The sequence below is a fragment of the Zeus faber genome (genome assembly GCF_960531495.2).
Source record: "Zeus faber genome assembly, chromosome: 13".
NCBI classification, from domain to species: domain Eukaryota; kingdom Metazoa; phylum Chordata; class Actinopteri; order Zeiformes; family Zeidae; genus Zeus; species Zeus faber.
Genome location: NC_137198.1, coordinates 1,426,075 through 1,443,989, shown reverse-complemented (window position 1 = coordinate 1,443,989; position 17,915 = coordinate 1,426,075). Strand labels below are relative to the sequence as shown.

The window sequence follows — 17,915 nt, the reverse complement described above, 5'->3', positions numbered from 1 at the left end:
GTTGAATTTAGGAAGATTCTGTGACATCTTTCTCAACGTGTCCTTTCCCTTTGCCGCCGTTCGGTCTTTCACCTTTCAAGTGTCAAAGAAAAGAAACTTCTTCATGTGCTTCTTCAATGACACAAAACCACATCCATTCGTTTCACATTTTCTAATGCACCAAATTAGAAGTAATGGATGAAACATCAGCCGTCGTCTGCTCTCGCTTTGCAACCTGACACTGCAGGACAAGTGGCAGTAAGTGGACGAACACAGCGACAAACAAACCACGAAGCTGCGGCGACACCGGAAGCTCCAATCAAAGTGGAACCGTGTTAATCATGTGTCACCAAACACAAAATGAACCAGCAAACAAGAAAACAAGCCAGCACGACCTCAGCTGTCTGCCAGAGGTGTGTGTGTGTGTGTGTGTGTGTGTGTGTGTGTGTGTGTGTGTGTGTTTGTGTGTGTGTGTGTGCGCGCGCGCGCCTGTGTGTGTGTGTGTTTGAGTGTGTGTGTGTGTGTGTGTGTGTGTGTGTGTGTGTGTGTGTGTGTGTGTTAACTACATTAAATAAACACTTTGTTTTGCAGGAAAAGCAGCAGAGGCTTAAAAGTGACTTTATAAATGAACTGTAGAATAAAATCATCGGATCCACTTCAAAAAGGTTTCGTCTCTGACAAGCGACGTTCCCCTAAAGGTACTGATGCTGTACTTTATTATTATTTGTATTTTGTATTTTATGGTTATTTCCGTGGTGGATGATGAACTGGTGGTGCCTCTTTGCCTGCTGCCACATCTGGACGTACACGTCTGAGGTGGAGTGTGTGTTTGAAGAGTTGCAGGTCAGAGCAGGAGACACATCCACAAACATACAACCAAGTCCAGGGAAGACGTAGGCTGTAGGGCATGGTGCAGGGTGGAGCACAGGATCCTTGTCCGAGGCGGAGCACAGCGGTGGAGCACGGCGGTGGAGCGTGGTGGTGGAGCATGCAGTGGAGCATAACAGTGGAGCACAACAGTGGAGCACAGTGGTGGAGCACAGTGGTGGAGCACAACGGTGGAGAATAGCGGTGGAGCACAACGGTGGAGCACAACGGCGGAGCACAGTGGTGGAGCACAGTGGTGGAGCACAACACTGGAGCACAACACTGGAGCGCACAGTGGTGGAGCACAACACTGGAGCACAACACTGGAGCACGGCGGTGGAGCACGGCGGTGGAGCACAGCGATGGAGCACAGCGGTGGAGCACAACGGTGGAGCACAACGGTGGAGCACAGTGGTGGAGCGCAGCGGTGGAGCGCAACACTGGAGCACAACACTGGAGCACAACACTGGAGCACGGTGGTGGAGCGTGGCGATGGAGCACAGCGGTGGAGCACAACGGTGGAGCGCAGTGGTCGAGCGCAGTGGTGGAGCGCGGTGGTGGAGCACAACGGTGGAGCACAACGGTGGAGCACAGTGGTGGAGCGCGGCCCCCGAGGCTCGGCTGACACTGTGGATCCGTCAGGACGGGGGGGGTCGCCGCCCACCTCCCCCCCGACTCAGAATCCTGACGGAACCAAAAAAGCTGCTCAAACAGGAGGCGACAGAGAGACGCCGCACGAGGCAACGGGGCCACATCCTGCCAAGAAGGAAGAAGGAAGACAAGTCCTCCTGCCAACAGATGTAGCCTCCAAGATGGAGAAAGGGTTTGAAAAGAGGAGGAGGAGAGAGGAGGGAAAGGAGGTGATGAAGGGAGAGGAGAGGAAAGGGAAAGAGGAGAGGAGAGCAGTGAGACGGGAGAGGAGCTGACAGGAGAGAGGGAAGTAGAGGAGTGGAGGAAAGATGGAGAGGAGAGGAAGAGAGGTGGAGAAGAAGAGCGGTGGAGAAGAAGAGCGGTGGCGAGGAGGCGACGGAAACGAGGAGGAGGAAAGAAACGGGAAGAGGAGAGAGGGGGAGGAGATGACATGAGAAAGAAGAAGTAAGAAGAGAGGCAGGAAGAGAAGAAGGTGGAGGAGGAGGAGAAGTGTTTGACGCACTAATGTTTCCCATGATGCACCAGGGCGGCGTCGGGCCATCGAACCATCATGTGCGAAGGCAACGGGAGGCACTGGGGGCGGAGCTTGTGGAACCGAACAAAGCTGATTGGTCGAAACGCTGCTTCTCCAAGTGAGAAAAGACGGAGCTACACCAGGCAACGTGACGGCTCCACCCAAACGACGGATCACACCGTCACACGCTTGCAGTCTGCTCCACCCAATCTTCACCTTTCGGTGTGGTGTAGAGTTGCAACGATGAGTCCATTCCTCCATCAGTTGCCAACTATCAAATGAATCGTCGACTGTTTTGATGATTCATCATTTTGAATCATTTTTTAATGAGAAAACTTCCAGGTTCTCTTCAGCAAACTGAGTATCTTTGCGTTGTGGACAAAACAAGACGTTTGAGGGCGTCGCCGTGGGCTTTGGGAAACCGTGATCCACATTTTTCAGCAAAGAAACGAAATCGATTGATCGAGAAAATAACGGTGAGAAAAACGGATCCTGAGGAAAACGTTTGGTTGCAGCTCGAGTGGTGGGAAGGGAACAGGAAAGGTCCAAATGATTCCTCATTTAGTTCCCGCACCTCGTGGGTCGGCGTCTGTAGGAGGGTGGAAGGGACCGCGTCACGTCGCCATGGAGACCGCAAATCTTGTTCCAGGCACTGATAAGGCGGCCATTTTGAACCATTTACGCATTGAGATCCATGTGGTTACGTCCTGACAGTGACAAACCCAATGCACGACAGAGCATTACAACTCGGAGGACCATATTTGAAGCGTGGAATTTCGGGATAAACAACAGATTATATTTTGAAGGTTACGTCAAACCGCCCGACAGGCTGATGTTTGGAACGTAAGTATTGTTGGCGTGGGCAACGCGATGACAGCAGGGCTGTCCACAACCAGCGTGCCTGGTGGCGGGGCACTCACCTTTGGTGGTCTCGTCCTCGATGGGCTGCTTGAACACCGTGATGTCCTTGAAGGTGCAGAGGAACAGCACCACCTTGTCGTTCTCGTTCCTGATGGGGGCCACCTGCATGTAGAACCACACCGGGCTCCCTGTGGCAAGGAACCATGGAGGGAGCACAGGGGCCGTCAGTGTCGCACAGAATACAACAAGCCATGTGTTATACATAGTAGCACGGTCTTAACCATCAATATTACAGGTCTACAACAACCCCACCCCTCCCCTCCACCCACGATGTCTGGCGGGAGACTGAAAATGCCACCAGCCAGGAAGGGCGGTGATTTGCTGCTGTGACCATCCTCCGCAGAATTATTTAAATGAGCCGTGAACCCGATAGTAACAGCACGTTGGCGACAGTGGCGTTGTCAGGGGTGAGCGCACCGACTGTGCCTGTGGCAGTGCCAGCGGTGCAGCGCCAGCAGTGCACCGCCCGTGACGGGGGCGCCAAAACACTGTCTTTTTATCTTACTCCCTTTTCTGATGGAATGAAACGAGCACCGTGCGTGATGGGGATTATTTATTCTATTTTTATTTTATTCAATATAAACAACTATGAAACTGATAACAGATAAACTCCCAATCATAGACAATAACATACTGGATATGTATAATGAGCCAATCCCCCGGAGGAATACTATGTGAGAGCTGGTTTAATGGTGCCACCAGTACCGTGGATACGGTACAGATTGTTTCATCAGCGGATCATACTTTTCTTATTCACACTGATGAGACTTTGCAGCCCAGAGTGAGACTGACTTCCCTCTGAAGTTTGAATCGGCTTTTGATTTAAAATAGAAAAAATAAAAAATAAAAATACACGATTTTAGATTTTAAGTCCCTTTCATCACCATTCAGGCTGAAGTGGTGTTTGTCAGAAGCACATTTCTGATTTTCCGACAGATTTTTAAGACCGATGCACAATTTACAGTTCGATATTAATCATCAAAATCTGGTCCCTCCAGAGGTACGATCACACTTCTTCAATCTGTCGCTTCCGCTGCGTTCCTGACCCTCACAGATCTTATTTCTAACACCGGGGCTCCGGGGGTGGACGCAGTCCCCGTGTCACTTTGAATTAAACGGAATGGAGGGTTCCAGTCACTCTAGGTCAGCGTTCCTCCCTGGGAAGAGGTGGGATCCGCACGGCGTCCATCACAGGTTGAAGGCCACCAAACACCACAAAGACGTAGCGTGACTCACTGTTCTTCCTGTAGAGCAGGACTTCGAAGCAGTTGGACTCATAGTTGTCAAAGGTCTGTCGCACTTTGTCGATCGTCTTCTTGTCCGTGAGCTCTCCGTACATGAAGCTGCAAAAGGAAGAAAGAAAAAACAACGGGAATAAAGACGGAGGACGGAGGTTGCACCGTCGGTCGTTACTGACCTGCCGTCGCGACCCCTGACCCCTCGGTTTTACAACACCCGCGCTTGTACGGGAAACACAGAACGTGTTTCCCGTACAAACGGTTCAATTCGACGCGACAGAAAAGGATTCTGGGGGTTTGGGTTCTCTCTCCGCAGAGTTTTCTTTCTCCGGTTCTAATCGTCGCTGATGTTGTGAAGACCTCGACATGTCGTGAGGACACGCCCCTTCAAAAATAACTCCCAATAATTCCCAACGTGATTTTTCTCAGGAACCCCCGTCCGTTTTGTGGGGAACCAGCTTGGACGCTTCCGATTCAGACATATTCCGCATTACAAGAAGCTTGGGGCCACAAACACATTCTTGCTCGTCCAAATCTGGCCCCCCAGGCCACCAGTTTGCAACCCCCTCACCTGCAGTGTTCCCTCCACTCGGCCCCCCGCGGCTCGGCTGCCGCGTGCGGCGTCTTCACTTTAATATTTTACTGGACGAACTGAACTCGGCTGGGAGATTCCTCCGTTTTCAGACACAGGCGGAGTCACTGCCACTTCAGGGTCTTACAAGCACCGTGACGGAGGAGTGAGCCAAAGTGACCCCCACCCACCCCCACAGCCCCCACCACCCCCAGCATGATAGAATTCCCGAAATTCAGTTTTGATGTTCCAGCCCAGGATTTCCAGTGGCACCATCCGGCCACACCTACTGTATGAAAACCTTGTTCGGGGCGAAACTGAGCGGAAGCACTTTGAGTTGATCTGCAGTTACGGCCACGAGACGCCGCTTCACAAAACCTCCGACGGAGAGGAAGTCCATGGAAAAATAAGTAAGCTCCCACGAGGAACAGAGTCAATTTCAATTCAACCCTTTCCACAAAACTTCCGTCCAAGCTGAATTCTTCCAACCGGTGTCTTGGCTTGGATTTTGAAAACGATCGTTCCGTAAATCAGATCTGAAGGCTTGAGGAGGGTGTGTCTGCGGGCGTGGCCGCCTCCACTCACAGGCCTCTTGTTGGCGAACAAGCAAGGCGGGCGCGTCGCTCCCTTCCTCCGACCCCCAAATTTGGAACGTTCCGGCTCAGTCTCCTACCAAGACGTCGGCGAGCGTAAACCCAAACTCGAGGCTTCAAATGCAAACACGGTCCGGGAGCTGTGTCAGAAAAGACACAATGAAAATATAAATACATAAAAATGACTTTGAGCAGAGTTTGTCCGACGCTGTAGAAAGCTCAAACAGCAGGAGAAAAGTACCAGGGTGACAGACCAAACACCACACACTGGGCTGGCAAGTCAAGAAATGTTTTCCACAAGTACTGAAGTACATTACGATGCAAGTAGTACAAAGACTTGTGATATTTGTCCCAATAATCCATTTGCTCCCCACAGCAACAGCAGACAGGATGTCTCTGAAAGTCATCCGTCAACCTCCCTTCGGCGTAAAGCGCGTCACCGCTGGCGCCTGCGGAGCCTGGACTCCACATAATCCAATTGGACCCGTCAGGCGCGTTTTGCACGGTGATAAATATGATTTGTATCGGCATCAAAACACCAAACGACGTGTTTCAAATGCGATTGAAAGGAACGGATCCTTTCAATTGGGGATTTGTCTTTGTTCAGACTCGGGGAAACAGATCTGATTTGAATTTAAATTGAACTTTGATCTTGACATTCAGCTATGAGCATAGCCATGCAGGCTGACCAAAAGAAAATACGTCAATTCAAAATTATAGATATTCATACTGCATGGATATTTATCCATTTTGTATTATTATTTGTAATAATATGTATGCTATTGGTTTCAGCTGCATGCTAACAGAGTTAGCTCAGCGCATGGCTGCAGCATGGCTGCAGATGGGATCAGCTAGCCTAGCTGCTGTGAAGAGAAGCCCTCTAGCCTCCCTGAGAATTGGTTCATCGCTCTGTCAGTCGCTCTTGTGCAGTCGGTGTATTCTCGTACACCCACTGCACTTCGCCGATAACATCATAATGGCTCCAAAAACGCTCTGAAAGCAGCAACGAGCAGCGTCCGCTGTGACAGCGGCTTCACTACGCTGCTTCAGTATTTTTACTCGGCCCCGGAAGAGTCGCGTCTCGCCCCCGGGGCCTTCCTCCTCCTCAGCATCTGCTTCTGTGTGCCAAGGGGTCAGAGGTCACAGGCCTTTATGGGTTGGCTAGACGATTTTTTTTATTTTTGTTATAAACTGACGGTTTCCGATTTTTCCAGATCAATGGAGCGCGCCGAGAAAGACTTGAGTTTGGTGTTCGATTCTAATGAGTCTCGACCGTAGTCGTGCGGCGCCAGTGCAGGAGTAGGAAGCTTGCACTTGTCAAAACACTTGTTTCTAACTATAACACATTTTTATTGTATTATTAAATATGATTAATAATAACAAAAATACGACAATATTTAAACAACAAACCTAGACAGTGAAGAGCTTTAGCAAAACTGGACTTTAGAATGATAAACAATAAGTTACACTACTTCTATGTTAGTCACCGAATGTAAGTGCAGAAAAAGGAACCAGAGGGGAACCCTGGTAGTAAAAGGCAGATGACAACCTGCAGCTCTGCAGCTCCATCACAGTGGTTTCTTCTCCAAACATAGCAAATAAAAACTCCGGATGGATTTAATTTACTCCGTATCCTGCTGCTGCTCCACTTCGGAGCAGATCGCAGAAAGCTCCTGAAAAAAAAATCCCGCCCATCTTCACACGGTCCGGTAGCAAACACCCGGGCCCGGCCTGGTCCGCGAGCCGGTGGTTGGGAACCTCTACACGAGCGGACATTCCGCCGGTGATGGTCGGGTTGATTTCCCACTTTCATCGCCACATCTTTGGAATTACTGGACGTTGTGGTCAAAGGCTGAGCGCCCTCTCTCATACAACACAGCGAAAGGCGGCGGTGTCTTGTGCGTCTCCGCCAGCGCAGACGTGGGTTTGTACTGGAACTGTTCCTCCCTGATGTGCGTTCACTGAGGAACAAACTGGATCACCTTCTGCTGAGCTTTTTTCTTTATGTGATATTCAAATTCTATTGGAATTTCGTTCTCTCGGTCCCTTGTTCCCTCGTTCCAGGTGGGTGGTGCAGTGTGCGTTGACGGATGCGGCGCAGCGGACCCCTCCCGAGGCGGCCGCAGCTCTCTCCACTCCAGGTCGGTTGGTTTCCGGTGGATCTTGACCGCCCCGATACGGCGACCAGGTGGAACAACATTAGCCACAGAAGTACGGGGAAAACCGCGACCCTAACCCTAACCCTAACCTGCTTGTGATTTCAAAGTTTGAAATCAAACGCTGGTTTTGATTTTCAATTTCAAATCGGATTGGCGACAGCTCGACGAAGAGGTTTACACACATCTTTGCAGCGGTGCGTCTCGCCTGGAGGGGCTCTGTGGATGCTCATGCTGACATTATTTGGAAACAAGGCTTTGTCAGCTAAAAAACCCCTAGAATAACCAAGGCACACTGACATAGATTACAGCTGAAAGGACGTTATTTTAGGGGCACAGCAAAAACACACAAAAAAAACAAAAAAAAAAAAACACAGGCCAAACATGAATCTACTATTTGACAAATATTGACAAAGTTGAATATTTGAATGACAATAAGATGACGAGGCGCTCCGTACCTGCACGTGCTGCTCTTCTGCATGACCTCAGCCCTGTGGAAGCCGGACAGCTTGCAGAAGCCATCATTACTGTAGACGACCGGCCACTCCACGATCTGGGCGTTCCCCAGGAGGAAGCTGGTCTCTGGGAGGAACAGGGGGACAGGACGTGTCCATCAGAAGCGGCAGCGCCTCACAACACCGCAGGCTACCGCCACGAGCCAACGACACCCGCGAAAAAGAAAAGAAAACAAAACCTGCGACATCACCGGAGAAGTGGTGACGACCGAATGCTGCTGGAAGAGGTTTGGAGCGCTGGTGTTTACCAAGCAGAAAACAAGGAGAGGAGAGAAGACAAACTCACAAAGTAGCGGCTGAAAGGCCACCTCAGGCTAATTTCACCTCAAGGCGCGTGGAAGCCAAAGCATCACCATGACAACCAGTGTTGAACAAAGCCTTATTCTCACCAACGCGACCAGGTAGCAGTAACAACATGAAGACGTCCTCCTCCACCCTCCGTCGACTGCAGCCGAGCCCGTGAACAAGTGCTTTTATTTCCAGGTGAGTGGGCGTGGCCACTTGGAGGATCAGACGTCATTTTCTGCCAAGTGCCATTTAGCCGCCGGCGGAGGGTGGCGCCCCGTCCACCGCCGGGCGCAGCAGGTGACGGAGTCCATGACGCCGGGAGGCGGGCGAGGTCGGGGTGGAGGGCGCTGTAGAGCCGCAGGGTCTCTGAATTTGGTTGTTTGGCGCTAAAATGGGCTGTCGGTGTGTTTGGCAGCAATTGTGGAATTCATGTTTTGCAGCAGACGGAGCGTTAAAGAGCTTGAGGCTCGTAAAGAGGATAAAACCACCAGAGGTTCAACAACAAAGGCTGCTGGACGTGGATGACGTGAGCTGCACCGTACGCGAAAGGAAAGCCGACCTGCAGTACTGCGAGCTGCTCCGTTTACAGCCAAACGCATTTATTTCCTGTTTGCCCGAAACGAGGCATCCGGCTGAACCAACGCCTCCGCAGTCCCAAGCTGATGGAGCAGCAGGTCCTGTGCTGGAGCACCACCTCTCCCCAGGGTGGATGCAGGGCCAACTAGACTTTTTTTAGCCGCATAATTAACTAAATCCCCTGTCGTCCATTGAAGACTTCATAGAGAAGACAAAGGAAGAGGGAACAATGTCCCCGTCGAGCCTCATTCTACATCTCCAACACCAACTGCCCACCGGCTGCGGCAGACTGCACCCACTACCGCAAGGCACCCTGGGTAATTCCAAGCTGAGGAAACATCTGCGTGCGCTCGAGGCGGGAGACACGGAAAGGTTGTAATGTCTTTCATGCCACAGATATGGATTATGAAACGGTATTGATTCCGCCCGATAGACGAGCATCGAGCCCCGTTAAATGGCCGCGGTGTCCGGTGGGACGCGGACAAGGATCCCAACACGGCGGTGTCGTGTTGAGCTGCGTTGCGGCGCCGCCGCCTTCCCTGCGCTTCTGGCAGGTAACCAACCATCACTTGTAGCAGCTGCTGCGCTCGCCGACCAGATGGCGGCTGGTAAAACACGTTTGGGATGGAAATATTCCTGCCTTGGATTTTGAAGAGCCGCTCATAATTCCAGCTCCCCCTTGAGACGGTGGGATACCAGGGCCCCACGATAACTAGTTGCCCAGTTGCCCCAGGCAACCGGATTTGCACCATCGTCAAGCATCTTGCGTCGTCTGGTTGCACCGTTGTCAACCACTTTTCACATCTTAAAAATTGAAATTAACATATTGTCAGTCTTGGCAACCCACAGCTGATGCATGGTCTTGAAGTTAGTACTGTAGAGTTTATCAAACTGGGGCCTGCGGACCCCCAAGGGCCTCAGCACATGGCTGTGGTGTTCGCTAAATATTTAAAGATTTTCTTTGGTTAAATTCCAATAAAACGTCGACTTATTTACATTGTACACACACACACACACACACACACACACACACACGACAGGAAAATAATCATCTGTGCAGGATTCTGAACTTCCACAGCTTCAGCACCTCAGCACATTCTGGGAAAGCGACGCGTGAGTCCGTCCGCGACACTTTCCCCCCAAATCAGCATTATCAAAACCCACCGACAGGGAGGTCAAAGGTCAGGGCTGCAGATAAACAAACCAAAAAAAACTCAGAAAGCCAAACAAGGAGGGGATTGAGCGGAGTTGAAAGGAGGCAAAACCGCACGGTGTTTCCCTGCTTGTATTTGTGGGAAATCAACAGCGAGCCGCCGGTGGAACCACGTCCCGGACGCTTTATTTCAGTCTCCAAAGGCGTCTTTAATGCGGCTCGCACAGGAAGCTTTCATTCCAGCGCGGATTCAGCGAGCAGGAAGGAAGGCACGGATCGCTGGAGTGGATCCCACGCGTCAGGGGAGCACGTCCTGCACGGACACGTGGGGAAGGAGCCGCTCTGCGTCGCAGGAAGAAGAGGAAACGAAGGGAAACCGAGAAGAGGGTTGATCAGAGCCTGGAGCTCCATCACCCACCTGCTGCTGCTGCTGCGCCATGCCAACACCACCTCACTGAAGAAAGCATGATGGGATGTTTGCCTCCGCAGATGTCCCATCAGCACCATTCACCCAAAGCTTGAGGAAACTATTTAGAGTCCAGGAGTCACGACCTTGGAGCCTAGTTTTACAACAAGTCTAAACGGAAAACACGAGTCAGGACAAGGAGCCGGAGACGGCATCGGGGCGGTGGCTGACACGCCCTCCTGCTGTGAAGCTGCCTGTGCACGGCAGGAAGTCACACGGCGGAACGATGGGGATGGTAGCTCAGGAGGTAGAGCTGGTGGTCTAGTGATGTAAAGGTTGCTGGTTGGATCCCAGGCTCCTCCTGCTAGCATGCTGTAGTGTCCTTGAGCAAGACACTTAACCCCTAATTGCTCCTGATGGCTGCGTCCATCGGTGTTTGAATAATTGTAAGTCGTTTGGATAAAAGCGTCTGATCAATGTAATGTAATGTAATGACAACAAGTCTCCATGTGCTGACAATGGCTGTGCCAGCTGTTCTTGTCGTTTTGGGGGGAAGAAAGAAAGAAAGAAAGAAATCCCTTGTGGGACATTGATTTTGGCCCTGACCCGTCTCATCGCTGCTTTAAGACGTTTATCACAGCACGGGCTGTGACTCCGCCCAAATGAGAAGCTTCAAAGTCCAGCCTCCATCTCGAACAGCACAGCAGCGCTGAGTGCGTTTCAAACCACGTGTCCCGACGCTCGACTCATTTGAAAGTTATAACACCTGAACTTTCACACGATGCCTTTATTTATGAATTCCTCTGTATAATTATTGGATATTTGTGTGGAAACATCTGTCCTGCCGACGAAACGAGCCAAACGTCACCACAGCTTCAGAAGGTGATTTGCATGAATTCACGTCCTCATATCAGGACATAAACATGACATAAACATTACATAAACATGACAAACCATAAACATGACATAAACATGACATAAACATGACAAACCATAAACATGACATAAACATGACAAACCATAAACATGACATAAACATGACATAAACGTGACAAACCATAAACATGGCAAACCATAAACATGACATAAACATGACATAAACATGACAAACCATAAACATGACATAAACATGACATAAACTTGACAAACCATAAACATGACATAAACATGACATAAACATGACAAACCATAAACATGACATAAACATGACATAAACTTGACAAACCATAAACATGACATAAACATGACATAAACTTGACAAACCATAAACATGACATAAACATGACATAAACTTGACAAACCATAAACATGACATAAACATGACAAACATGACATAAACTTGACAAACCATAAACTTGACATAAACATGACATAAACTTGACAAACCATAAACATGACATAAACATGACATAAACATGACATAAACTTGACAAACCATAAACATGACATAAACATGACAAACCATAAACATGACGTAAACATGACAAACCATAAGCATGACATAAGAAGGACATAAGCATGACATAAACATGACAAACCATAAACATGACATAAACATGACATAAACTTGACAAACCATAAGCATGACATAAGCATGACATAAACATGACAAACCATAAACATGACAAACATGACAAACCATAAACATGACAAACCATAAGCATGACATAAGCATGACATAAACATCACATAAACATGACAAACCATAAACATGACAAACCATAAACATGACAAACATGACAAACCATAAACATGACATAAACATGATATAAACATGACAAACAATAAACTTGACATAAACATGACATAAACATGACATAAACTTGACAAACCATAAACATGACAAACATGACAAACCATAAACATGACATAAACATGACCAACAATAAACTTGACATAAACATGACATAAACATGACATAAACATGACAAACCATAAACTTGACATAAACATGACAAACCATAAACATGACATAAACATGACATAAATATGACAAACCATAAACATGACATAAGCATGACATAAGCATGACATAAACATGACATAAGCATGACATAAACATGACATAAGCATGACATAAACATGACATAAGCATGACATAAACATGACAAACCATAAACATGACATAAACTTGACATAAGCATGACATAAACATGACAAACCATAAACATGACATAAACATGACAAACCATAAACATGACATAAACATGACATAAACATGACATAAACATGACAAACCATAAACTTGACATAAACATGACAAACCATAAACATGACAAACATGACAAACCATAAGCATGACATAAGCATGACATAAGCATGACATAAGCATGACATAAACATGACATAAGCATGACATAAGCATGACATAAACATGAAATAAACATGACAAACATGACAAACCATAAACATGACATAAACATGACAAACCATAAACATGACATAAACATGACAAACAATAAACTTGACATAAACATGACATAAACATGACATAAACATGACAAACCATAAACATGACAAACAATAAACTTGACATAAACATGACAAACCATAAACATGACAAACAATAAACTTGACATAAACATGACATAAACATGACAAACCATAAACATGACATAAACATGACAAACAATAAACTTGACATAAACATGACATAAACATGACATAAACATGACAAACCATAAACATGACATAAACATGACATAAATATGACAAACCATAAACATGACATAAGCATGACATAAGCATGACATAAACATGACATAAGCATGACATAAACATGACATAAGCATGACATAAACATGACATAAGCATGACATAAACATGACAAACCATAAACATGACATAAACTTGACATAAGCATGACATAAACATGACAAACCATAAACATGACATAAACATGACAAACCATAAACATGACATAAACATGACATAAACATGACATAAACATGACAAACCATAAACTTGACATAAACATGACAAACCATAAACATGACAAACATGACAAACCATAAGCATGACATAAGCATGACATAAGCATGACATAAGCATGACATAAACATGACATAAGCATGACATAAGCATGACATAAACATGAAATAAACATGACAAACATGACATAAACATGACAAACCATAAACATGACATAAACATGACAAACAATAAACTTGACATAAACATGACATAAACATGACATAAACATGACAAACCATAAACATGACAAACAATAAACTTGACATAAACATGACAAACCATAAACATGACAAACAATAAACTTGACATAAACATGACATAAACATGACAAACCATAAACATGACATAAACATGACAAACAATAAACTTGACATAAACATGACATAAACATGACATAAACATGACAAACCATAAACATGACAAACAATAAACTTGACATAAACATGACAAACCATAAACATGACAAACAATAAACTTGACATAAACATGACATAAACATGACAAACCATAAACATGACATAAGCATGACATAAGCATGACATAAGCATGACATAAACATGACATATACATGACATATACATGACATAAACATGACAAACCATAAGCATGACATAAGCATGACATAAGCATGACATAAACATGACATATACATGACATATACATGACATAAGCATGACATAAGCATGACATAAACATGACATAAGCATGACATAAGCATTACATAAGCATGACATAAACATGACAAACCATAAGCATGACATAAGCATGACATAAACATGACATAAACATGACATAAGCATGACATAAGCATGACATAAGCATGACATAAACATGACATAAGCATGACATAAGCATGACATAAACATGACAAACCATAAGCATGACATAAGCATGACATAAACATGACAAACAATAAGCATGACATAAGCATGACATAAGCATGACTTAAACATGACATAAGCATTACATAAGCATGACATAAACATGACAAACCATAAGCATGACATAAGCATGACATAAACATGACATAAACATGACATAAGCATGACATAAGCATGACATAAGCATGACATAAACATGACATAAACATGACATAAGCATGACATAAGCATGACATAAACATGACATAAACATGACATAAGCATGACATAAGCATGACATAAGCATGACATAAGCATGACAAACCTGTGGTTTTAATTTGGTTCAAATTAAACTCCACTTACATTTGGAAGCAGGAAATAAAGCACAGCGGCTCCAAGATGAAGGCTGTGCACCAACCTTTGTTCTTCTCCCCAATTCAACACAATTCACTTCAATCCATCTTTAATTTTTCCAACCTGCCACTGTTACTACTGTGGCACTATGTCACCCCCACCCCCACCCCCACCTTCTCCTGCACAGTTCAATATAAAACGATGCCACCCCCTCTCCTCCACTCCCCTCCTACACCCCCCTCCCCCTCCTCCGCCCCTCCACGCCACCTCTCTCCTCCCCCTCCTCCACCCCTCCACTCCACCCCTCTCCTCCCCCTCCCCTCTCTTCCCCCTCCTCTGCCCCTCCACTCCACCCCTCTTCTCCCCCTCCTCCGCCCCCTCTCCTCCACTCCCCCCGCCCCCCCTCCTCCGCTCGCTCTCCTCCGCTCCCTGTCCTCCACCCCTTTCCTCCGCTGCCTCTTCACTGCCTCCATCATTGGGAGTCAGGTGTATTTCCAGGTGGAATGGATCTGACCTTTGACCTGATAATGAGCAGACTGTGATATTGATGCTCCGCCGCTTCCCTCATTAAAACAGACTTTTCCCGCCGGTGTCAAGCGGACGTCTAGATCCCTCCACCCGCGTTGTTGTGGTGAGGACGACTCGCCGGCTCCGGCCGTGCAGACGGCCTGCATACGTTACGCGCTGCATTTCAGCAGCTTCTTGACATTTTTATACGTCTGCAAATCGTCTCTTTCGGCGTTTCCGTCCACTCCAACCTAAGAGACTAGAAACAGGAAGTAGCGTTGTTTTGTGCCGGCAACCTGTTGGAGCCGACGTTGCATTTTGGATGATCAATTACTGTTGTTGAAAAGAGTCAAGTCGAACGAGTCTTGCGTTTGGAGCACGGGGCTAAGTTTCTCAATAGCAGAAATAGCAAATCTATCCTTCAAAGAACAAATGCCCCCGAAGGGTCTTCAAAGCCGCCACACGGCGGCTCAGCTCCTGGTGAAGAGGCACCAATAAGCGGAAGGAATCACAGGGTTGGCTCTCGCTCAGGTACATCACACTGCCAAACAGACGTCCATTGTTCCAGACACAATGACGATAAAGATTTAATCGAAAACTTATTTCAGCGGGTCATGTCACATGTTTCCACATGAGACACGTGCACGTGCTCTCAATACCAGCCGATAAACTCTCCATTCAAATGAAACAAGCCACGGCTCCGCAGCTTCTGAAAGGCACCTGTGGTCAGAGCCAAATAACCAGAGTTGGACAAACACTTCAGTTTCACGCTTTGACTCCTTCACCCCACCCCCCCCCCACCACCCACCTCACCCCAAAAACTTATGACAAAAGCTTCGTCTGTTTCCCTTCAGACTGAGGCTCCAGCGCCAGGAAGCATGTGAGGCGGAGGGGGAAGGGGCCAGATCCGAGCGGGCGGATCGTCACGAGCGTTTCTGGGATCATCTCCACGGATCATCTGACAAACAACGACCAATTACCGCCGGCGCTCCTGTCCAGCGGAGCCCGGAGCGCAGCCACCGCCGAGGGGCCGGGCTTCCGGGCGAGATGAGGCCGAAAGGTCGGATTCGATTTTTCGATTTGTTTCGACTCATGGTCACAGCTGAGTACAAGCACCGAGGCCACCAAATGCATTTCTCTGCGTTTCTGGAAAGCGCGTGGGCTGCACGGCCCCGGCACTTTGCAGCGTTTCTAGCTCGGCTGCAGAAGGCAACACGGGCGGCTTCTCATCCCGGTGATGTGGAGGCACCACGCCGCCATTCCAAACACGGAGCAACTGCTCCATTCTTTCCAGAAACAAATCTAATGAGGGGTTAAACACTTATAATAAAAACCTCCATTCATGTAGTACCTTCCATTGGAGCTGCCACTAATGACTATTTTCATTATCAATTCATCTGTTGGTTTTTTCTTGATTAATCAATCAGTTGTTTTGTCCATAAAATATCAGAAACCACTGAAAAATGTCGATCACGGTCTCCCAAAGCCCAAGGCCACGTCCTCAAATGTCTTGTTTTGGCAACGACCCAAAGATCCAAACCTGATCCAGACCTAAAGAAGTTCACTGTCATACGGAACTCAAGACACCGGAAAATATTCACATTTAATGGAATCAAAACATTTGGAAATTTTCTTCTTAAAGAACAAGACTCACAATGATTAATCGATTATCAAAATAGTTGGCGGTTAATTGAATAGTTCGATTAACGATTAATGGTTGCAGCTCTACCTTTCACAAACAACAAGCAAACCAAAGTGCATAGGAGAAGTTATTAATAGAAGGCAATTAAATAATAATGAAAAGAAAGCAGCAAAATGTCTGCAAAGTGCAGCCCTCTTACATAACCAGGGACACATTTAAAATGCCGAAGAAAATAGAGATTTTTCTGAACAATTCCACATGATAAATAGGACAATTAAGATCGGGAGAGTGCAACTTCCCAGCAGCTGCTGCAGGACGGACCGGAGGAGTCCATTCCGTTCCAGCGGTTCGACTGGGTGATCAGTTACCGCAGCTCAGCCTCAACGCTGCTGATCCGCATCGATTCCAAGTGGTAAACAGGGAAAGTTAATGGATCAAACGGAATTAATAAAATTAAGTTTGGATGCAGAGCAAACAACCAGTGACAAATCTGCAGGAACAACGCCACTTTCTGTTCATCACCTCAAATATGCGCAACATCTAATTGCTGCGCCAGAATAAAAATAACGAGATCGCTTTGGTCTGTTCTGAAAAGGGGGAAAAAAAAGCTAATTTTACGGACATTATGAATTCATGTTGCATTAGTTCCACGCACAGAGCAGCAACCACATCCACGGAGCGGCTTTGGGGATTTGGGGATTTGGGGACTCACCACTGGAGCGCCGGACGATGTTCTCCAGGAAGGTGTTCTGCGGTGCGACGAGCCCTCTCTTCCCGCCGGGCATGGTGCGTGAGGCCGGGCGCGGGCCGGGGGTCTGCGGGGCGTCGGGCGGTCGGTGCCGGGTGCGGAGCCTGGGTGAGAGCCGCTGGGACGGGGCGGACCATGGTAGCTCCGCTGCTCGGCGCGCACTGTGCACGGAGCGGGGCTGCGCTCCGCCGTGGCGCCGTCCGGCGCATGCGTGTCACCGACCGGGGGTGTGTATGATTGTGGGGGGGGGGGGGGGGGGGGGGGGGGGGGGGGGGGGGGGCGTGCACGGAGCCCGGCGATCCGCAACTTACTACGCACCCCGCCCCCACCGCCCCCACCACCACCACCACCACCACCCCTCCCTACAGTGCACGCCTGACGCACGGAGGGAACGGGTCTGCAG

General features: G+C 47.7%; 1 protein-coding gene across 1 annotated transcript in view; it reads right to left on the bottom strand.

Annotated features, from left to right (window-relative positions):
• Positions 1–17,549, bottom strand: part of kcnh5b (potassium voltage-gated channel, subfamily H (eag-related), member 5b) — a gene marked incomplete at both ends in the record, with an annotated part of 88,130 nt that extends 70,581 nt beyond the window's left edge. The window contains 4 exons of the mRNA XM_080012677.1: positions 2,932–3,060; positions 4,169–4,275; positions 7,949–8,072; positions 17,477–17,549. Of these exons, the coding sequence (XP_079868803.1) occupies positions 2,932–3,060; positions 4,169–4,275; positions 7,949–8,072; positions 17,477–17,549 (433 nt within the window). The remainder of the gene's footprint in view (positions 1–2,931; positions 3,061–4,168; positions 4,276–7,948; positions 8,073–17,476) is intronic.
• Between the last annotated feature and the right edge of the window lie 366 nt (positions 17,550–17,915).